We start from the raw sequence: 23,688 nt of genomic DNA, 5'->3' as shown, positions 1-23,688 counted from the left end.
CCTCTGACCTTCGCAGCAGAATCCCACTAGGACGTCACCAGGGAGCCACCTCTTCTCTCACATTCTACCTGGGCCCACGGAGGAGCCCTCTGCCTTCTCTTCTGCTCCTTCTCCCCACTGTCTGGGACCAGCCAGGCTCTCTCAAGCCCTGCAGCCTCCTGCCTCCGCAGCAGCGTCACTCACCCTCACAGCTCTTCCCATCAGCCAGTGTCCGGTACCCGCTGGGGCAGGCACAGCGGTAGGAGCCCGGGGTATTCACACAGGTGTGCATGCAGAGCCGGGGGCGTCCCTCCTGCCTGTAGAGCTCGCATTCATTCACATCTGGGGAAAGAAGTGCCCAGTATGACCAGGAGCCATGTGGTGGACATCTGCCAACCATGACCCAGGTTGGCTATGCCACAGTTCCTGGAGGCAATGGCCACTGTGGCTAAGTGGCTGGGCCTGGGTGGGGGGGCTAAGCAAATCCTATTCCCAGCAGAACGCCCAGAAGAAGAACAAGCATGCTCCCCCTCCTCTGCAGCCAAGGGCCCAGAAAGCTGTGGGGAGGGCTGAGAGGTACATGGTAGATCCTAGATGGGTTCCTCTGTCTGAGGCTGAAGACTAACAGGGGACCTGTAGAGGCTGGCACATCAGGCAGGCAGCCCAGACTACCAGCCTGGACCCAGCCCCACCTGAACTGGCCTCATCTCTGGGGTTAGAGAAAGAGGGTCTCATGTCTGCTGCTGTAAAATGAGGCAGTTCCACCAGTTGGGCAGTTCTCCTGTCTGGGCCCACTTGGTTTGAGCTGTTGTTCTCAGAAGGCACTTTGGTAACCAGGAGAGGTGAGCTAAAGTTGGCTGGGTCCCTAAACCTAAGTGGAGGAGGGGGGCCAGGGAATGGAGTCCTGGAGCCCCGCACAGAGCAGGGGCCTGCCTAGCCAGCCGGAAGACTCAAGCTCCTCTCTGCCACCCGTCCCTGTGCCACTGCAGCTGGGATGGCGGGGAAGGGGTGCTCCAGGCTCTTCTAGGTGGGTGTGTGTGGTTGGCACTGCACTGTGGCTGGGTTCTGAGATGGGGGCCAGCATGGGCACCCCCAACTGCTTTCTCCACGATCTTGATTTCTTAGGATCGCCTCTGATGTCCATGTCTCAGCAACCGTTAGGGTGACGCTTACCTAGAATGCAACGTGGGCCGGGCTTTCTGAGACTTTGCCCGCCACCCCCGCCCACTCGCTGGTGCGCAGGTAGCAGGAGGGAGGCGAGTGGGAGCCCTGTCCTCTCCTGGGTCCTCCCCTGCCCCACCCCCCTCTGCCCCCCGATAGAGCCCGGGGCCTACCCTGGCAGACGCTGTCGCCGGCCGCGGCGCCGCTCAGGTGGAACCCGGCCTCGCAGCTGCAGTGCTGCGTCCGCTCCACCTGCGCACAGCGCGGCGCGCGGCTGAAGGCGGAGTCGCCGGCTACGGTGTCGTCGGGGGCCGCTGCGGGGAAAAGACACCCTCAGTGCCCGGCCCTGGCGCCCTGCCGCGGGCCCTACTCTGGAGTAGGGAAGGAAAGACAAATAAATCACCAGAAACCCGGGGACGCTCAGGACCATCCAGAGGGGCTGGAGCAGGGGGAGCGCAGCCCCAGAGCACCTTGCAGGACCCCGCAGACCGCGCGACTGCCCCCAGCAGGGCCGCGGGCGTGTTCAGTCCACAATTTCCCTTCAAAAGGCTTAACAGTGATCCCTGGAGCTTGAAACTATGGAATGTAATACACTGGGGGTGGGGGGCGGGAAGGGGTATTTTTTGTTATTGTAATTTAAAAAATATATATTTATTTGAGAGAAAGAGCCCTACAGGAGATGAGGGGCGTGGGAGAGTGAGAAGCCGACTCCCCTCTGGGCAGGGCGTCCCTTGCTGTGTTGGATCCCAGGACCCTGAGATCATGACCTGAGCCAAAGTCAGACGCTTAACTGAGTGAGCCACCCAGGCATCCCTATTGTAATTTTTATACTTTTCTAAAGTATCCAAGGTTTTTGTCTTTAAACCAGGAACATCGATTATTTTTAAAAGATTTTATATATTTAGTTGAAAGAGAGAGAGCGAACGAGTGAGCGTGTGCATACCAATGGGGACAGGAGCGGAGGGACAAGCAAACTCCCCTCTGAACGCTGAGCTGGATGTGGAGCTCAAACCCAGGACCCTGAGATCATGACCTGAGCTAAAGTCAGACACGCAACCCACTGAGCCACCCAGGTGCCTAGGAACATTAATTTTCTAATACGAAAAAGAAATTTCAAAGTTTTCAAAGTATTTAGAGCTCTCATACGTTTAGAGGAGATGGTAGAGGAATTGGTGGCGAAAGTAATGACGCAGAAGAGGACACCCAAGGAGACACTGTGTGATTCCACCTAGGCGAGGTTCTCAGAGTAGCCAAATTCATAGAGTGGGAAAGCAGAATGGTTGTGGGGGTGGGGGGGAGGCCGGGGAAGGAGGAAATGGGGAATTACTGTTTCAAGGGCAGAGTTTCAGTTTTGCAAGATGAAAAAATGGAGGCGGCAGACGGTTGCACAACAGTGTAAATGTACTTAATGCCTCTGGCTTGTACCCTTAAAATGGTTAGAATGGTAAATTTTATGTTATGTATATTCCACTACAATGGCAGGGGTGATAAAGGTGAATGGATTTAAAAAAGGATTCCGAGAGAGGCTCCCCCTTCGAGCTGGGCAGACCCTGGCAGAGCTGATGGGGGACCAGGTGAGCAAGAAGCCAGGACTTGGCGGGGTTGACCGTGGAGACCATGAGGACATCATCTGGCCTCAGCTGCACCTGCTCACTCCTTGTGCCCCTGGGGAAGTTTTTGTTGTGGGGATACTTGATATGTAAGCGCCCCCTGGACCCGAGGAGCAGATGCCTAGGTCCTGACAGCAGAAACCCTGACACGGAGGGTTTGGAACGTTCAGGGTCCAGTACCAGCTCATTTGGGTTGAAGGAGGGCCCATGTCTTGTTCCTTTCTGCTTGTAGGTAGAAGGCAAGGCAGTGGAGCTGTCAAGAAGGCCACAGAGAGGCCACAGAGAGCAGCCCCCCCTCACCGGGGGGTGGGGGGCGGCAGGGAGCTGCATTCTGAGAGAGCTCCCAGCAAGGCTGACTCAGCTGAACAGAACCAAGACAGTTCAGCAGCAGATCTCTGGGGGCAGCGGTGCAAACTTGGATTGGGGCTGGCGCAAGAACGGCAAGTACTGACAGAGCCCCTACTCTCTGCATCCTGCTGTTAACCCCCGGTCCCTATTCCCACACGGAGATTACACAGAGAAATCCAGACAACCAGACAGGACACTCCAGGGTTTTCTGGCAAGGAAAGAGGACGTCTTTAGGATCTGACTTTTTTATATAGGAAGTTACAGCATAGTGTGGGAACCTTCACAGATTACTTATCAGACTGTCTAGCCCTCTGCGAAAACAGCCACTTTGTTCCCTCTAGACCTTCTGGCTAGGGCTGTATTGGGACTTGAGATGTGGATAATAAACTGACCACCAGGGGCGCCTGCGTGGCTCAGTCGGTTAACCATCCGCCCTTGGCCCAGGCCCTGATCTCAGGTTGGTAGAATCGAGGCCTGCATCTCCCTCTGCCCGCTCATGCTCTCTCTCTCTCTCTCTCTCTCTCTCAAATAAATAACAAAAATTAAAAAAAAATTTTTTTAAATAAGCTCACCACCAGTCAAATGTCTAGTTGCACAGTTCTGCGGGTACTTGGGCTTGTATCAGTAACTACTGACTTTGCAGAGTGTGATGCGAGCATTGGAAAGGAAGAGCCATTCTGCTGATCTGCAGAGAAGCTGCGGACCAAGTGAAGGTGGAACAAGGAAGCCTCTTGGGCCGAATTACCAGTCTGGGGAGCTTCCACACGGCGGCGGGGGGGCGGGGGTGTCAGTCCCTCTACCTGCATTTTCTTCCATAAAAAGCATCAAAACTCTGTTTACACAAAAGGGCCAAATTCCATCCCAGATAACTACCTCGGGGAACCGGAGGCATCAAGGGTCAAAAAGCCCTCTCTCCAGGTGGGGAACTGAGCTCCTGCCACATCTGCATTTGGTGACCCACGACCAGGGAGCTCCTCTCTCTGCAGCGGAACATCCTCACCCAGCCCCACAGCAGCCACGTACCTGTCTGGGCCAGGTGCTGACAGCGGCTCCCAGTCCTCCCCGGAGGACACATGCATTTGTACTGGTTGACTCCTTCTACACAGGTCCCCCCATTCTGACAAGGCTGGCTGGAGCATTCGCTGATGTCTAGGAAAAGAAATCATTTCCGGATACAAATAGGTGAGTTCTGATTCTAAAACGAACCCAAACCGAAGCTGAGTTACCTTTCTTCACACGGCAGGATGACTGCTTTCTACTCACTTGCTTGGCCCTTGCCACTGCCCCAAGCCGCAAGAGCTGGGAGGGGGCTGATGGCACTGAGCCGCAGTCCACCCACCACTCCGCGAGCCACGGAGCCTCCGGCACACACTGTGCTCTCACCTGGAGCTCTGCCTGCAGGAGCTGGCCTGTCATCCAGCCATGCTCCCCTGGAGGCCCCATTCCCTAATTTATAGGGTAGGCTGCCCCATGTGCCCACAATTTCTTTGAATCAAATCAGACTGTCCCCCCACAACTCTGCCCTTAGCAGCCGGCACCCAGGAAGTACACCTTTTCATTTTTTTAAAAAAGATTTTATTTATTTCTTTAGAGCACAGCTGGGGGAGGGGCAGAGGGAGAGGAAGAGAGAGAATCCCCAAAAGACTCCAGCCGAGGGCAGAGCCCAATGTGGGGCTTGCTCCTAAGACCTTGAGGTCATGACTGGACCTGATATCAAGAGTTGGACCTAAACCGACTGAGCCACCCGGGCACTCCAGGAGGAACACTTTTTGAATAAGAACCCAATTTAGGGGAGCTATAAGAAGGAGAGATGATGGTCCATCACAGTTTCCAGAGAAAGGGAAAATGAAGTCTCTCCAAGTTCCTATCCAGTAGCCCTCCCGTGCTCATTTCCTGCGTACCCAAGGAAGTCTTTCTTTTGACTCTCAGACACTTCCTGAATGGTGGAAAAGGGAAATAGTCCTTGCTCGTACACGTGGCAGTCCTGTGGGAAAGTTATATATAGAAAGAGATTATATATTTAAAAATTTAATAGGTTTCTCTCTGTGTGGTAGGATTACAGGCAATTTTTCTTTATTTACACGTTTTTGTACTCTTCTGTTTTTCTACAACGGAATTTTTCCACAATAAATTTTCTAATAAGAGAAAAAAAATTTTTTAAACCCTCAGGCCACATCTGCTTGTTATGGATCCTTAAGTTTTTTTCCCCCCCAAGCCCAGCCTTAATGCACAGAGCACAGGCCCTTTCTACCAAAGAGAGAAGCCTGTCGGTTCACTGACTTGACCACAGCATCTCTGGAAAGGAAGCTGGAAACCTCTCCTTGCTGGCATAGGAGCATCCTTTCCTGCTGTATCTATCACGAGGAAGAAAGGTGCTTTGCTTCTGATGAGAACAGCAGCCTTGCTGTGGGTGGGTTGGCAGGGACTTCGGCGTCCTCAGCGCCGGGATGCTATATAGACTGTTGTATGGTTTCTGTTAGTCATGAAAGGACCCAGACCATCCAAATGCTGCTTATCCCTGGGGAAGGAGCCTTTTCAGCTTCTCAGTAACCTCAGCCTGGTTGTGCTCTCCCCATCTGTTCTGTTCTCAGATGACCGGTTTCCAGGAATGTGTCTGGAATGACACCGTACCCAAATGCCACAGTGTGGAATTCCTGTTTCTGCCCATTGTCCAGCCCCAGCATCGCTCACCTGCAGAGTCTGAGAGTGGGCAGACCACGAGGCCATGACGTGGTGAGCCAAGAGCCAAAGAGGTTGAACACAAGTAGCTTTCAGTCTGGCCTCAGTGGGAGTGGCACCATTGTCTCTCCCGTCTGGGCTTCCAGTGGAAGGGACTGGGCCTGGCTCTATGGGGGGTGGGGGTGGGGGGGAAGGGGGGTTTTGGGGGTGTGTCACTTGCTCAACAGAGAAATGCACAGGTGCCCCAGGACCTTGGGCTCTGTCTTCCTGACTGGACCTTGTTGCCCAAGATTTTCTTCTCTAGACAGGCTCCCCACAGACTCTTATCTCGGTGCCTGGTGAGAGGCAGTCATTCCACAGCCTGACGCGCAGTCCTGGTGCCCCATCTGAGTCCTGACTGAAGTCTAATTGTCACCCTCACATCTGTCCCAGGCTGTGAGATTTAGCTAAGTGTGGGGTGACTTCAGAGCTGTTAAGAGAGCAGAGGATGAGAAGAGGCTGCCGAACTGAAATCATGGCCATGATTCTGTTTTAATCTGCTGTTCAGTGAGCGCTGACTGTCTCCCGGGAGCTGAGCTGCGTGTTTCACATGGACAATCTGCTTTTTTTCCCTTTTAGTTCTAATCCTTTCCTGCGTTCTGTCATCTCGTTTCAGATTTTCCATTTCTCCAATCACCTCATCGCTGAGGCTTTCTAATTTTTATTTATGCTGTCCTTTCATAGTTTTTATCTTTTCCAAATTTCTTTCTGCTTGTTTGGAAATATTAGGTAATAGTTTTTCATCTGGTTCATGGTCATTTTCTGGCATTTCCTCATTGTCTGTAGAGACTTTTTATTCTTTTTTTTTCTTATAATAGTTTGTACGGGATTTGACAGAAGTCCCTTTCTGTTCCTCCCATTTAGGGGAAACAGGTTTTCCTCGATGGCCGGTCCAGCTTCCTGACGTGGCTGTTTTTAGTCCGGCTCAGGATTTCCCCGCATCAGCCTCCTTTGTGCTCCTCTTCTGCTTTCCCCTGGGCTGTCTCTTGCACTTGCACCAAATTTCTTCCCTGGGCTCCATTTGGATCTTCCTCCCATTATAATCTCCTCAATACCGCACTTTGTCCTGGAAAGTCTCAAGAGTTCCTAGGGGCCAGGAGCACGCGCTCCAGCAACTGAGACTTCCTGTTGAAAACTGTGGCCCGCCCTTGAGAAAACTGGCCCAAGGAAAGCCAGAACTGGAGCGGATCCTAATAAGATGATTAGATTTCAAAGAAAAAGAAAAAAAAAAAATCCTTTGGGCATCCGGCCAAAAAGACCGAGATCCTGATGATGGCAACAGCAGTATCAGCTGCGACAGAAGACATGGAGACATACTTCACGTACTCAGGGAAAAAAGATGTGAGGCAGAGAGTTGGTGTCCAACCAAACTGGCGTCCGGTGGGGAGGTGGCCCATTTTCTGAAAGGGCAGGAACTCAGGAAATTGCTCCCAGTCCCTCTGGAGGAATAGGCTGGAGAGATGTCCATATGGGGACAGCAGTAGTCTCCCCCGCGGCATCACAAGGAGGGCTTCCTGGCAGCGGTGTCTACCGCCATCTGGCCCAAACAAAACAAAAATCTCCCTTGGATCTGATCAAGGCTCTGGAGTTAGCTACCAGTTTATAAGAAATTCAGAGACCAGAAAGGTCTAAACTTCCAGTTATATGATAAGTAAGTACTGGGGACATGGCGTGCAGCATGGGGACTGTGGCTAACACTGATGGGTTGGTATCTAGGGAAGCTGTTAAGAGAGTAGATCCTCAGAGTTCTCGTCACCGGGGAAAAACCATTTCCCTTCTTTTTCTTTTGGTACGTCTGTGTGAGAGGATGGACGTGAACTAAACTTGGCCTAGTCATCATTTCACAATAAACGGAGGTCAGGTCATTATGCTGCACACTTTAAACTTAACACAGTGCTGGATGTCATTTACATGTCAGTGAAACTGGAAGAAAAAGAAAGAAAGAGATCAGAAGATCGCAGTCAGTGACCTCTCAGGGATGCGGTTGGCAAAATCATGGCTGTGGGAAACAAACCATTTTCTTCAATAAATAAACCGCAAAGGATTGAGGTGGGGTGGTGGGAGGAAGGATGAGGAGGAGGAGACTGTATAGATTTTTATTAAAAAGGCATAAGAGACTGGCACTTGGGTGGCTTGGTCCGTTAAGCCTCTGACTCAATTTTGGCTCAGGTCGTGATCTCAGGGTTGTGGGATCAAGCCCTGAGTCTGGGTCTGTGTTGGGCATGGAACCTGCTTAAGAGTCTCTCTCTCCCTCTGCCCCTTCTCCCCTAATAGAAATAAAATTAAAAATTAAAAAAAAAAAACACAAACTAGGGGCACATGGGTGGCTCAGTTGGTTAAGTGTTTGTCTTCGGCTCAGGTCATGATCTCAGGGTCCTGGGATTGAAACCCGAATCAGGATCTCTGCTCAGTGGGAAGCCCGCTTCTTCCTCTCCTACTCCCTCTGCTTGTGTTCCCTCTCTCGCCGTGTCTCTCTCTGTCAAACAAATAAGTAAAATCTTAAACCCCACAAACTTAAAAAAAATAAAATGGTGTAAGAGACATGTCAGCCAATTGTAAGTGTGACACTTGCTTGGATCCTGGTTTAATATTTTATTTATTTATTTGACACAGAGAGAGAGATCACAAGTAGGCAGAGAGGCAGGCAGAGAGAGAGAGAGAGAGGAGGAAGCAGGGTCCCCACTGAGCAGAGAGCCCAATGCGGGGCTTGATCCCAGGACCCTGGGATCATGACCGGAGCCAAAGGCAGAGGCTTTAACCCACTGAGCCACCCAGGCGCCCCCCTTGGATCCTGGTTTAAGTGAAGTGTTAAAACCATGTGAGACAGCTGGAGGAATTTATACCCTGACTAGATATATAGATAATAAGGAATTTGTTATATTTGAGTATGTGAGGATCGTTATACTCCTCTACTTTTGTGCATTTGAAATTGTCCATAGTGGACAGTGTATTAAGATTGCTTGTCTTGGCATTATTTATGATGGCGAAAACCTGGACACAACAAAGGGATAGTTCAATAAAATGTAGCCTTGGGGACACTCAGGTGGCTCAGTCGGTTAAGCGTCTGTCTTCGGCTCAGGTCGTGAACCCAGGGTCCTGGGATCGAGTCCCAAATCGGGCTCCTTGTTCAGCAGGGAGCTTGCTTCTCCCTCTCTCTCTGCCCCTCCCCACCCCAGTTGTGCACACACTCTCTCTCTCTAATAAATAAAATCTTTTTTTAAAAAGTGTAGAATAGCTCTTAGGAGCACGTGCTTCATAATCATTAAAGGTTATGCTTAGAAGGAAGTGTTAATGAAGATTTCCTTGTGGTAAGATCTATACACGGATGCCCAGAGAGAAGTCTGGAAGGAAATTCCATTTCTTAAACATAATCGCTCATGCATTCATTCGATCATTCAGCGAGTTAGCCAGCCAGTCCCTCAGTAACTACTAAGGGGCTAGCAGAGGAAGCTCTTTCTACTCAAATCTTTTTTTCAAGTTCTCTGAGGAAGGACCTTGTATGCAAAATGCCCTTTTGAGCCCTCCATCCAGAGTCACAGCCCTGCTTTTCCAGTTTCCCGGGGTGCTCCATCCTCCGTGGGCCCCTCCCATCTCCCACGTCCTCCCTTCCCATCTGACCTCTCTGTGCCCTTCAGGTTGGGGCCACTTGTTTTCTCCCCTCTCCTCACCACTGCTCTTGCGTGGATTTCAGTCCTGTCAGTAGGCTAGTAATTCCCAAATGTGGGTGTCTCTCCCGTCCTCCCACTGTCCACCTGACTTCTCTGTTGGGAAAGGCAGTCTCAGGCCTGCAGTCTGAGGAGCCCCATTGGGCCGAAGAAGAACGGGCCTTGGGCCTGGATCACTGCCTTGACATGAGGCCAAGAGCCCACGCCGCCTGTGCAGGGCTTACCCCCTCCTGTGGGAGGGGGTGGTCTCCTGTCCCTGATTCATGCTCCACGAGCGTTCTTCTGTTCTGCTTATGTGTGGATGTCAATAACCCTCAGCTTTCAATCTTTCAGATCCATGAGAAGGGGCTGGAGTGTCCTTCCCTGCAGCACAAGGGGTCCCCCACCCAGGAATTGCCCTGTGTGAGCTGCTGGCCTCCCTAACCGGCCCCCACAGCTGAGGCTGACCTTGCTCTGTCTCTTCCCTCCATGAGCCGAGGGTTCCATCCAGTGTCTGACCATGCTGTGTTTTCCTGGGTAACTCCAGGACTAAGATGCCGTGGGCAGAAGTGCCCGGAGTCCTCACTAGGACTGGTAACATGGTGTTCTGTTCGTTGCTCTCCATGGGTGGGATTAATGGGGCTCTGTTACGATGTCTCACAGACGTTTTAACTTAACATGTCCAAAATGGAGTTCTGGTCAACCGCCCTCACACAGCTTGCTTGAAAACAAACCTACACTCGTTGCTCAGTCGTCACAGGCTCTATAAATGACACCATGCACCCCAACATTCAAGCGGAGTCGGGGAGCCCTGACTTCTCTTCCATGCATACGGCCCACGTGGGATCGTGGCAAATTCCATCCGTTCTGTCTCTAGGTGTGCTTTCACTCTCCTCTGCCATCTCTCTCCGCTGGACTTCTGTGGCCCCCAAGTGGTTTCTCAGCTCCCTTTCCGTCCCCTCCAGCGCACTTTCCAGACAGCAGCAACACACACGTCCAATTCCACACCTCTCTCCGTACACCTGTTTGTTGTGCTCCAACTACAATCCTGCCTCCCGCCCGGTCTCCGAGGCTTCACGAGCTGGCCTGTGTGTCTCCCCACCACTCCTTGGTCAGGCTCAGCTCACACCTGCCCCAGCAGGAAGGCTCTACGCTTTCTCTTTTTGTTTCCGCAAGCATGCCAAATTCTCCCCTTCCTTAGGGCCTCTACACATGTTACTCCCCTTCCTGGGACAGCGTCTTCCCCCTGTCATGCACCCCACCCCGCTCGTCATGGGATGATGGACCCCGCAAGCCCTTCCACGTCTCTGCATCCCCATGACCGCCTCAGAGAGGCCCTCCCATGTTCCTGCCCTCACCATATAGATTCTCAGCCCCTGCTTAGATCCCTTCGAGGCATGGATCCCAAACCCCTATTTCTTTCCTTGTGCATTTGCCTGTCTGTTTTGCTTGTTTCCATCTTAGCAGGTGAGCCCCATGAGGTTGGGCAGTGTCTCTTACATTTGGCGTGAATCTCCAGCACCTGGCACAATCTTTTGTGCATAGCTGGTGCTGAATGAAAACTGGTTGAATGAATGAATAAAGGTCACAAAAAGAGGGGAGGAGGGGATGACTGCCAAAAACAAGTCTTTTTTCCCAGCATGGGAGTAAGGGGAAAAGTTATTTATTTCTCTCAAGTTTTTTCTTTGGTTACCAATGTTGTCAAAGCAACAAGGCCTGTGGCGATGGTTCTCCCAATGCAGAAAGCTTCAGCTCTTCAAAACATGCCCTTCCAAGAAAGAAAGGCAAAGAGGGAAATAATCCAGGGAGCCAAATGGCTGTTTTCCATTTTGGAGCTCTGGAGCCTACCTCTGCCCACAGGGCTTTCTAATGGCAGGATTATGTGAAACTTCCTTTTATGCCAAGTTGGGTTCATCACCTTCTTTCTGAGCAGCTGGCTGGGGATTGGGTGAGGGGTTGAATTGCTGCTAGAGCTTTCATTGGCACTGACATTTTGGGTCTTGAAACAAATCCCCTGTGATTAAGAAGATTCTTTTCCCTCTGTGGTCATGACACAATGACCACAAGACTGCGGATATGGAAAATGAAGCGGAGGCATGCGTAGCTAAGATTCTAGGCCTCTCTGAGATGTGTATGCATGTGCGTGAGTGTGCGCGCGTGTGTGTGTAGGTCACTGGACTGTTGAACCCCAGCTCATGTCCTGCCCACACTGCTAACACTGTTACAGGAGGTCATCCCATAGCACATTGAAGCTCTCCTTCTCCCTCCTGACAGGTTTGGGCGGCATCCCTTTGAGGCTCTTACTGGAGATAGCATCCATTAGTTGAATAAATGCCTGCTGGGGACAGAGGTGTCCATATAGGCACCATCCACGAACCTGGGGAGAGGTCCTGTGCCCGTAGCTGTTTGAGCCCCCCTCAGGGTGAACTCTCATGCTTCGTTTACACTTAAACAGATGACAAATATCTATCTGAGCTCTCCGCGTGAAATGGCCACAGCCTTGTTCCCTGAGCCCATCTCTCCTGGGGTTTAGATAGTGAATGTGGTCCCAGTTGAAGTCCAGGGTGGGCCGCACCAAGCAGTCCTCAGGCAGGGGGGTCAGGGAAGAAGGACACATGGCTAGGAAGGAGGCCGAGGGGGAGGGGAAACAAAGAACAAATGCAAATGTGGAAGGAGGTGGTAAGTTCAAGGACGAGAGTCAGGAAGTGCACCACGCTGGACAATGAGGAAGGCCAGGAGACTTGCTGGCTGCACTTGGTGTTGGTCCTCCAGGAAAAGTCTGCTCTCCACATCTCAGGAAAGGAGACTGCCCAGTGGGGCTGGGTGCCCTGGTCTTTGAGCTAAGCTGGCCTTCCCAAAATGTCCATGGGGGTGGAGGTGAGAATGTGCAGGTAAGTCATCTGGCCGGGGTGGACACACGCTCAGTCGGGACACAGCCCTACTGTTGGCTTGCTACAGGTCGCATTCTGATTGGTGAGGGCCCAAAGTGCATCAGGGCTTCAAAATTTTCAATATCTTCTCCTTCTGGCAATGCCAAGAACCAACAGAGGAGTGTTTCTCCAGAATTAGTTAACATCAGAATCGCATTGAAAATGTAGATTGCCAAAGTCTCACCTACAAAGATCTCATCCAACACAATAGGTCTTTTGAGGCCTAAGTGCCTGCATTTTACAAGCTTTCTCCGTGACTCTAGAGGACCCAAAAATTGGAAAACCACGGCACACAAATCACAATGGGATAGGACCCTCTTTTCCATGGAGGGTTCCTGCAGTGGGGAGGCAAGACGCCAACAGACACCTAATGCATGCCTGCTCCAGAGGGAGGCTGGCCGAGGATCCTCTGGGGGGGGGGGCATCCTAGTGAGCTGCTCAGATGGAGCTGGGCCGAGGGGAGCCTTTTGGGTTCCTAGCCTTATCGAGCCCCTATGCGTTCCTTTGGTCACGCCATTCCTTGTGACTACGTTCCCGAGCCTCTGATGTTTCTTACTCATTTACCTAAAAAGGCATTCTTTCAGCTCTCTCCTCTGATGAACTCATGTTTTCACTGAAACCACATCACGCTCACTGTAAATGCCTATCCCTACTGAGGACAGACTACATGGACAATACCGGGGCAAGACAGAAAACAGCACACGGGCAACACGTGTTTGTGCGCACAGCACTGCTGGCGGAAGGGGCTGGGGCAGCCCGGCTGAAGAGCAGCGCGGCAGTGCTTGGTTCAGAGGAAGTGAGCATGCGGCCAGCTGCCCTCAACTCCAAACCCAGAGAGACAGCCCCGGTGACAAAGAGGGGAGAGCAGAAGACCTTGCTGGCGCCATTTATGGTGGTGGGGAGTTGGCTGCCATCTGGGCGGCCGTGATCCGGGGCGTGGCCAAGTAGGCTGCAGGGGGCACCCCAGAAAGGATGATGTGGCCATCCGAGCGCCTGAGTGCTGTGAGAAAGAAATCAACTGGGGTCTGTAACTCAATCTGTAAGTTAAAAAATACAGACACCCAAAGCAATGACCATGAAATGCCATTGTGTTCCCACCTCTGCTGCCATAGCTTGTCACCTGTAAGGTGATTAGCCTGGATGGAGGTTTTTCAGGGTCAAGGGTAAATCCAGATACTGGCATTTCCCCTGGCGTGTTTGCCAGCTACATGGCTTATATTTCTCTGCAGGTTCCCAGCTAGGTCTGAGAACTGGTATCTGCAATCAACCTTCAAACCTTTGTTTTTCCCAGGAGATGGGGAATGGAGGTTTAAATCCATGAATGTGGTTCTGGCTGCTGGATCTCCACATGTCAAGCCACACAGTCTGTCTTTAGAGACGACAGGGGGCAGAAGGAGAGGGACAGAGAGAATCTTAAGCAGGCCCCATGCTCAGTGTGGAGCCCAGTGTAGGGCTTGATCTCACAACCCTGAATATCTTGACCTGAGCCAAAATCAAGAGTTGAACGCTTAACTGACTGAGGCACCCAGGCGCCCCAGATGACATATTTTCTAATGTTCTGTTATGTTTCCAAGTTCTTTATGCTCTCAAATCCTCTCTACGCCACTCTTGACAACATGCTTATTTACCTAACATTTGCATTTCCCTTTCAATTCTTGGGCTAAAATCATGAACATTCTGCCCCAGCAGGCCATCCTGTGAGCCCTGCTCTAAACATGACCGGCATCCATGACTTTCTGACCACAGACTTTTGAAAAGCCTCTTTTGGTAGAGAATGCTAAGTCTGATTTTCCTCCACGTCAAGAAAGTACAGATGTTGAACCAAGCACAGACAGAAGAGAAACATTTTCATGTCCACTCCCCATCCCCGAGGTCTCTCCTGGATCCTGTCTACACCAAGTCCCAGAGCAGACACAAAAGACACCTGGGGACGTCTTGAACCCTACAGGTCATCAGTGCCCTTGCAAACTACAGCCCCAGAACATCAGGAAGATCATATCACCAGTATCCGGAGGGAGGTGTCCAGGAGCATAGACTCTGGGGTCAGAGTGTCTGGGAGTGAATCAGCTTAGCCTGCTCCCCCCGCTGGATGGTCTGGAGCAAGTTCCTCCACCTCTCCATGCCTCGACTTCCCCACATGCAAAACAAGACGAAATTGGTGAGAGGGTTTGGCAGAGACCGTGCAGGCCGGTCCAGGCCTGGCCCGGAGGTGAGTCAGTGGACATGTGGGCCACTATTCTGCAGCCGAGGAATGGCGGAGGAATCAGGCAGAAAATGTCCTGTGGAATGACCCTTTTTATCCAGCAGAGAAGGAGGGTCTGTACCTCTACAGTGGGGCTGCTCCCCCCTCCAGGTGCCGTTGGGAAGACACACCACGCTGCTGGGCCCAACCAGCCGGAACCCAGGGTTGCAGGTAAAATGGACTTCATGATCCACTAAGTACTTGCTTCCAAACTTTCTGCCATCTGGGGGGGCATTCAGAGCAGGGCAGGACACTGCAAGGACAAAACAAAGGACCATGGTCACTTAACATCTCTCTCAGTTCCAAGGCTTCTCATGTGTATGTGCTTCTTTGACGAGTGCCTCCTCCAGGCTGTGCACAGGGCTGGACACTTTTTTTTTAAAGATTTTAATTATTTATTTGACACAGAAAGAGAGATTGAAAGAGAGGCAGTGAGAGAGGGAACACAAGCAAGGGCATGGGGAAAGGAAGAAGCAGGTTTCCCACAGAGCAGGGAGCCCGACCCAGGGCTTGACCCTAGGACCCCAGGATCATGACCTGAGCCAAAGGCAGATGCTTAACAACTGAGCCACCCAGGAGCCCCAGGGCTGGACATTTTTAATGCTATGACTCACTGAATCCTCCAAGCACTCATGGGCATGGGTGAGACGTGCCCACTAGTACAAGCAGAGCTGGCGTCTCCAGAGACACCGAGGGTTGGGTGCAGGGCCTGGCAGTGTGGGAGGGTCAGAGTTGGGACCCCCCCCCCCACCCCAGTTGCAGCTGGCCCACCCACTCCTGCCTCCCAGGAGCTCTAGCCCTGCTGGGTTTCTTAGGCCTTCTGAACAGGCCGGGGTCAGGCCCGCCTCTAGGCCTTAGCTAATGCTCTTTTCTTGGCCTGGAATATTCTTTCCCCAGAACGTCCCCTCTCTGGCTCCTTCTCACTCTTCAGGTCTCAACTCGATTGCTACCACCTCCCAGAGTGTTCTCTGGCCCCCTCGCTTAGCTAAAACCTCCTCAGGCCCTCTCTACCCCCCTTGAACCTTGCTTTCTTCTTAGCATATGTAATTATTGGAGTTGTCTTCTCGACGTATTTGTTTCCACACTTGTTGTCAGTGTTCTCCCTCCAAAGGCAGCGCAAGAAGGTAGGGACCTCACGTGGCCTCGCATCCCTGATGAGGCCCTAGCACCAGCCCCAAGCCTGGCACACAGTGAGTGGCCGATAAATAATTCTTGAACAAATGAACGAATGAAACATTTCTTTATTGAGCGGCTTACCATGTGCCAGGCAGTAGATTAGGCGCTTGGGATAGTGAACAAAACAGCAAAACTCAGCTCTCAGGAAACCCCCTTTAACAGGAGTGCCCACCAATGACCAAGATTCTCCATAAGCAGATGGCAGAGCGTGCTTAAGAAGTGGTAAGTGTCATACAGAAGATACGGTAGGGAGTAGTGTTGGGGACGCCAGGGGAGGGGGCCCATTTTGAATGTGGTGGTCAGGGTAGGCTTCATGGGGGCAGAGTTGAAGAAATGAAGGCATAAGCCTGCAGATATCTGGAAAGGGTAGAGGGAACAAGCTGGTGCAAAGGCCCTGTGGTGGGAGTGTGCCTGGCAGGTCTGAGGAATGTCAAGGGCAGCACGACGGCTGCAGTAGAGGAGACTAGCTGGAAAGCAGTTGGGGATGAAGTCAGAGAGGCATCAGGGAGCCTGCAAGGGTGTGAGCCAGGCAGGAAACGGCCAACTTCCATGGGAATGACAGCAGTGGGCTGCAGCCTGAGCGTGACGTGTCAGATGTGAGGCAGGAAGAAGAGGAGGCAGAAGCCAGAGATGAGGTGGTGTGGGCCAGGGCGGGAGCTGGGAACAGAGATAGGGTGAGGGGGAGGCTGACACTGGCTGTGCCATGAAGGCAGAAATGAGTGGATGTCCCAAAGGCATGCTGTGGGCTTCGGGGAGACAGAGGGCCTCCCCACTCCTCCTCTCCCTGCGGCTGGCTGCCTCCCACAACCAGCATTCGTTGTATCAAAGTCCCAAAGGTGGGACAGGTTGGATTTGGATTTTGTTTAGTTGGAAATTCAGAGCCACTTCTAAAATGCCTTTTTGGGGTTTTTTGGGGGGGGGTTAATTTAAGATTTTATTTATTTATTTGAAAGAGAGCAAAATTGAGAGAGAGCCCACAAGCAGGCGGTCGGGGGTGAGGGGAGTTGGGCGTGAGAGGAGCAGCACAGGCAGAGGGAGAAGAAGGCTCTCCCCTGAGAGGGGAGACTGATATGGGGCTCGATCCCAGGACCCTGAGATTGTGACCTGAGCCGAAGGCAGACGCTTAACCGACTGAGCCACCCAGGCGCCCCTATGATGCTTTAAGGTAAGCTCCAAGTGTCGTTTTGAAAATGCTCTTGGGTTTTAGACAGATGGGAAAGAGGTGTGACGGACGCAGCAAGGTGCAGTGAGTGACGGGAGAATCACTCAGCGTCGACCATGAGGGGAACGTCTGCCCAGACGGTGATCAGGAGGCACCCTGGACCCTGATGGGCTACCCCCGTCCCAGGCATGCTGGCCTGTGTGGATGGGCATGAGCTGGCCCCTCCTAGTACTCGCAGTGCCCTCTGGTTACCAGGGGACCACTGCTACACCCCTTTCCTTTAGTAAACCTACAACAGGGCACCCAGTGATAAACACTTTGTGAGATGGAAGCGACTGTGAGCTCACATCCCCTGCGGGGCTTCTCCCAGGCTGCTGCCTCAGTGCCTGCAAATAGCTTCATAGCTCTTTTCCAATAGCAGCTACTTTATTGTGCAGAAAGGGATTTTGGATGCTCAGGGTGGCGGGGGTGGGGGAGGCGCTACGGGGAGGGGTAGTGTCTCTTTGGGGAATGAAAATCTTTAAAATCTTCCAAAAAGAAATTCTACCTGCTGGAGCAACTCACAGATGAATCATAACCTGAGTAAATGTAACAGCACTGGGCACACAGTAGGTGCTCAGTAAATGTTAGTGGAGTTAACAAATGCATACAGACTGATGAAAAATCAGTCTGCAGTCACTTCTCAGGTGGGAGCCATGGGCCTCTGCCTCTGTCCAGTGGAAGGATGTGCCCTTTGGCACAAGGAGCACGACGTGGTGAGGCTCCAGGGCCACGGGGAAGCTTCCGCACCTTCTGGAATGAGGTTACTGTGTAAGGCACGAGCTCAGCAGTGAAGCGATTCTAGAGATTCGGGAACACGGAGGGAATGAGACTGCCTGGGTAAAGCCCTGACGCTGATCAGGTGTGATGTTCCCTAGAGAGAAAGCCTGGGAAAATAGGAGGGTGATTCCTAGAAGCTAGAAAGAGGAAGGCTAAGAATTCTCCAGGACTAGAAAGTATTCTTTCTGACTCCCCGCAAATGCCCTTAAAAAAAAAAAAAAGTTAAAAATCATTTGCCTACAACCTGGAAGCTTCCAGCTGCAGGCCCAGCACCCCCAGCCCCGGACCTGCGGTGGAAACCCTGGCAGCCGCTCGCCTCCATGTCCAGCCCGTGGGAGAGGCAGTGGCACTGTGGCAATATCTAAAAAGAGAATTGGCCATTTTAAAAAATCTTCTATGGTTCAGGGAAGAAAGACTCTGAATCTGGCACTGAGAGGGTCAGTAATGTCACAACAGCTACCTGTCTATCCTAGCGGACAGAGGTCTCTAACACAGGCGGGGCGGTTTTATGAAGGATCTCTTGCAAGCTCTTCTTGGAAGCTTCCAGGGACCCTAGGAGCTGTGATCCTGGGAAAGCAGAAAGGCTCCATGCATTTGAGCCTCTAGCAGGAACAAAAAAAATTCAGATCTAGTACCTAGTGCTGCTAACTCAACTTCTCTTGGCCTCAGTTTCTGCGTCTGTAGCACAAAGGAAGCATGCCCTGCCTGCCTCTTGGAGTCTGGCTGCGGTGAACCGCCCTGAAGGCCAGGGCCTCAAGGTGCCTTGGAAAGTATGAGGACACTGGTGGGTCAGCCTAGCTCTGCACCGGGGGAGCCAAGGAAAACAGTAGCCGCCAACTTAGTGCTGGTGAGACTCCGGATCTGCTACCAGATCCCGAAGGGGTAGGAAATCCACTGTCTTCCCCAGGAAACTTCATCTCACACCACAAATACCACAAAGAGGGCCCTTGATAGATGTGTCTGAAGTGAGTAAATGACATCAGATATTCCCTAGGATGTCCCCCTGACCCGTGTGACCCTGAGGAGAAGCCACCTGGAGGCCAGATGGAAGAAATCCAGTCATCTGTGCAATGGCCCCACGGTGAAAGCTGTGACTGGGACCACGAGGGAAATGCCCTTTGTCTCTCAGAGTCCTACCCTCTGGGAGGGAGTCTAGGGACCCACAGGAACCTCACTGAATGGGAATTGGCCTGAGCAGCAACCCCTCCACCCACCACCACCACCAATGGGGGGACTCACGTCAGAGGGCTGACTGTCATGCCTGAGAAACTGACACCAATGTTGTTTCATGGGCTGTGGCAAGTGTGCCCCACTGGTGCGGGACGTTGGTGGAGGGGAGGTCGTGTGTGTGTTTGGGAAGGGAACTCTCTGTGCTTTCCATTCAGTTCTGCTGGGAATTTAAAACTGCCAGAAAAAAATAGTTTATGAACTTTAAAAAAAAAAAAAAAAAGGATGCCTGGGTGGCTCCGTTGGTTAAGCATCTGCCTTTGGCTCAGGTCATGATCTCAGGGTCCTGGGATAGAGTCCCGCATGTGGCTCCCAGCTCAGTGGGGAACCTGTTTCTCCCTCTGCCTCTTCCCCTGCTTGTGCTCTCACTCTGACAAATCAATAAAGTCTTTAAAAAAAAGGAACCAACCCAAGTCCACCTGGGTGGGGGGGACAGGGAAGGGAAAAGCCGCTCAGGCTCCAGGAACCATGGCTCTTGACAGTTCTGTAAGGACATGTGGAGGAATGTTATCAAGCCTAGAACAAACAGGTCTGAGAGGAACTGGGTGACAGTCAGATGGGGGAGAGGAGAACCAGCAGATGCTCTTCACGCCCTCCCCCCATGCTCCCCACCAGCCTGGGTAGACAAGTGTCCCCACCCGCCACCACAGGAGGCAAGGCAGGGGAAGGCCTGGGGGTCTACTCCAGGACAGGGGCAGGTGTGGGCTGGGGCGGTGGGGGGATGGGGAGAGAACCCACAGGGGAAAGGCCAGCAGCACCGATGCAGGGACCCACCTGGGGGGGAGTCCGGGCCCGCTCTGGCCACCGAGTGGTGCAGCGCCGCCAGCTGGCTCTTCATGCTGCGGAAGCCCTCGGCAAAGCGGGTCTCCTGCCCCTTCAGCACCTGCTGCAGCTGGCGGATGGCCGTGAGGAGCTGCTGTTTGTTGAGACAGTTCTGGGGAGAGAAGGGGTCAGCACCGCCACCGCTGTGGCTCCTCTCAGCTCCTGACAGCCACCCAGGCTCCTGGGCCCCCGATGGCCCCGCAGCCTCACCAGGCACCCCGACACCCGGGGCTGAGTCAGGTCACCAGACCGAGGCTCCCCCGAGCCCACAGATCACAGGGCCAGCTCGCCTCCTGACAAAAACAAAGCTCCTGCTTTTCAGGGTCAAGGGCAGAACCCACGATTCTGAGCCATTGGGTGATTGAGCAGTTCATTCCACCCAAAGCGACTTATCATCCTTCTGTTCCTTCAAAAGACTCCCTCATTCTTCGCTCGGAATCTGTGCTCTGAGATCTGGGCTTGGTGACCTCATTCTTTCTTTCTCTCTTGAACATTGTTAAAAACAGCTGGATGATAAAGCATATAAAACGGTGAAACAAGAAGTTCCCATGCTTCCTGTACTTTTAAAAAATGGAACAAGGCAAAGATGAAAGAACCTCAGTAAGGTAAAGAAGCGTTCGGTGACAGTCAACGTCCCGTTCCGACTGTCTGGAGAAAGCTTTAAAACCAGAACAAGGGGGGGCACCTGAGTGTCTCAGTGGGTTGAGTGTCTGCCTTCGGCTCAGGTCATGATCCCAGCGTCCTGGGATGGCCCCGCATCGGGCTCCCTGCTGGGCGGGAAGCCTGCTTCCCCCTCTCCCTCTGCCTGCGGCTCCCCCTGCTTGTGCGCTCTTTCTCTCTCTCTCTCTCTCTCTGTGTGTGTGTGTCAAATAAATAAATGAAGTCTTTGGGGGATAAAAGAAAAAAGAAAAAAACAGAATTAAGGTGGCACGTGCTTATCATGATAAAGACTACCTCATTTAAAGCAACATCCAGCATCACACTTAGTGATAAATATCTCCAGCTTTCCCGTCTCAATTACCTTTAAGAGCCAGGACTTGAAAAGGAGTAAAGAAGGGGGTGAACACAGTAGGCCCTTGGCCTTGGTCGGGGACGGGGAGTCCCCTGGGGCCCGTGCATTACCTCGGCAGAGCCTTGCCTAACCTGACTCCCATCACCTGCACAGAACGAAGGAGAACATTAAGAAGATAATGAGGGCAGTCTGGGACAGGCTTATGGATCATTTTTAATTTTCTTTTTTATACCCCATTTTTTTTTCTATGAGTCCTGGTTTTTATCGTTTTTTTTTTTAAGATTTTATTTATTTATTTCACAGACAGAGATAACAAGTCAGACAGAGATCACAAGTAGGCAGAGAGGCAGGCAGAGGGGGGGGAAGCAGGCTCCCTCCTGAGCAGAGAGCCCGATGCGGGACTCGATCCCAGGACCCCAAGATCATGACCCGAGCTGAAGGCAGAGGCCTTAACCCACTGAGCCATCCAGGTGCCCCGGGTTTTTATCATTTTAAAAAATTTTTCTAAAAGGCAGTAGGGTGGCTGGGAGTCACATGGCCTCTGCAGCCTCTGAAGGCTTCCAGGCTCGCCAGTGGGGCACTGCCGCCGCGGTCTCCCAGGGAGGCTGCCAGGCCGCTGCTGCACCTTGGGGATTTCACGAAACAGATGACTCACTGGCCTGATTCAATGGATGCTTTTGACACAGCTGAATCCCCAGTTGCCCTGGAACTTGTTAATCCATGGGGGCTCCTTGGCCTCCACCCTACCAGGGCCTGACTGGGCCTAGCCCCAAATGCAATTGCTGGGAAGAGAAGTTTTTTTGTTTTCCTTCTTTCTCCCCCATTGTGGTCCTTCCCATGCAGGTTTGGGGGCGCTGGGGCAGTGACCTCCTGCCATCAATCCCCTACTGGCCCACCCAGACCTGATTTCCCACATCCACATCCCCTCCCTTAAAGAGAAAAAAAGAAGCTGCTTATACACTTGATCTTAGCCAAAAGGCCGAGACGTGATGAGAAGCCGTTTTTTATAGATGGTTTCGTGACTTGTGTGTAATTTACATTTGTGAGTTCATCACAGTTTACAAAGCTAAGTCTGCTTCAAAGACTACTACGGGCTGGGAGCAACCCTGTGAGGGCCTGGGGCGGTCTCTCTTTCACAAATGAAAATGTACAGGCTGAAAGTCGAGCGACATTCCCTACCTCATGCCACTTAGGAGTGATAGAGCCGAAATGGGAACCCTAGTGACTTCCGTCCCAGAGCCTCCACCCCAACCCCCAAGCCCCCGGCTGTAGGGGCCCCAATGGACTGTCTTAGGCCCTGTCTCATTTGTTCTTCACACATCCCTGTGTGGTGAATGCTCTCACTGATTAATTTGTACTAATTGATAACGTTATGACCCAAGCAAAATATCCCTCAGGCTCAGACTTCGGACTCTTGTGCGAGTGGCAGGTGAGGGAGCATGGCAGTGGGGGCAGGCTGTGGGAAGGGAGTGGAGGACACATCTCTGACCACATTGAGCCAGACCAGCAGCTGCTTCCCTTTCGTATAAGGTGGCCAGGGCTCTGACACTGGGAGAGGGTTCTCTGGGCCACAGCGCCCTGGGGGACACGGAAGAGCTACATTTTGAAGTGGGGGCTAGGAGACCAGTGCCAAGACCTCTGCCCGGAGCCCGGGGGTGGTGCCATGGGGCTCCAGTAAGTAGAGAAAGAAGGTCAGAGTATGTGGAGGGAAAGAGACCTAGGTTCCACTTGGCCACTAAGCAGCCAAGTGTCCAACTAGCTCCTCGGCCCGGGACAGCTATCCTCTGCTTCTAGTGACACTTTCCAGAGCCATTTCCAGCCCCCACACAGTGGACAATAGGCACCAACCTCCCAGGGCTCATTACAGGTGAGTTGTGCTCACCCGGCCGGCCACAATGGAAAAACTTTCAAGACCAAGCACAGTAGGGCTGCATCCCAGCTGGGGAGGGCAATGGCAGGGTTTCAGGCAGACTTACTGAGACAAGCTCTCGAAACCCTGGCCCATCCCTGCCTGTAATTTCACAGGGGTGAGGCTAACAGGATTAAGTAGTTGTAAGAAAGAACTATGTGAGCCCAGAAATAAACCCATGCACTTGTGGTCAATTAATTTTACGATAAAGAAGGTAAGAACACACAATGGGGAAACAACAGCGTCTTCAATAAGTGGTGTCTGGAGAACGGGACAGCCATGTGTGAAAGGATGGAACTAGACCTCTATCTTATACCAAACACAAAAACTAACTGAAACTGGATTGAAGACTTGAATGTAAGACCTGAAACCACAAAACTCTTAGAAGACAACATAGGGGATAAGCTTCTTGACATCATTCCTGGCAATGATTTTTTGGATTTAACGCCCAAAACAAAGGCAAAAAAAAGGCAAAAATGAACAAGCGGGACTATATCAAACTAAAATACGTCAGCATAGCAAAGAAAACCATCAACAAGATGAAAAGGTAACCTACAGAATGGGAGAAAAAAAATTTCAAATCATCTATCTGATGAGAGGTTAATATCCAAAATACGTAAAGAACTCATTTAATTCGGTAGCAAAAAAAAAAAAAATCTAATTAAAAAATGGACAGAGGAACTGAATAGACATTTTTCCAAAAAAGACATCTGGATGGCCAAGAGGTACATGAAAAGATGCTCAACATCACTCATCTTCAGGGACACGCAAATCAAAACCACAATAAGATAACACCTCACACCTGTCAAAGGACTAGTATCAAAAGGACAAGAAAGAACAAGTATTGGCGAGAATGTGGAGAAAAGGGAACCCTCGTGCACTATTGGTGGGAATGCAAATTGGTGCAGCCACTGTGGAAAACAGTATGG

The 23,688-nt window shown here is 51.9% G+C and overlaps 1 protein-coding gene across 1 annotated transcript in view; it reads right to left on the bottom strand.

The window, feature by feature from the left end:
• Positions 1-23,688, bottom strand: part of LOC111158391 (fibulin 7) — a 30,698-nt gene that overhangs the window by 2,540 nt on the left and 4,470 nt on the right. The window contains 8 exon segments of the mRNA XM_022520393.1: positions 184-321; positions 1,314-1,454; positions 3,671-3,710; positions 3,713-3,783; positions 4,122-4,247; positions 14,715-14,885; positions 19,791-19,950; positions 20,961-20,995. Coding sequence (XP_022376101.1) covers positions 184-321; positions 1,314-1,454; positions 3,671-3,710; positions 3,713-3,783; positions 4,122-4,247; positions 14,715-14,885; positions 19,791-19,950; positions 20,961-20,995 — 882 coding nt within the window.

Source organism: Enhydra lutris, unplaced genomic scaffold (genome assembly GCF_002288905.1).
Source record: "Enhydra lutris kenyoni isolate GAN:26980312 unplaced genomic scaffold, ASM228890v2 scaffoldscaffold59, whole genome shotgun sequence".
Taxonomy (NCBI): domain Eukaryota; kingdom Metazoa; phylum Chordata; class Mammalia; order Carnivora; family Mustelidae; genus Enhydra; species Enhydra lutris.
Note: the sequence above shows the minus strand (reverse complement) of the source record. Positions and strands in the feature narration are given on the sequence as shown.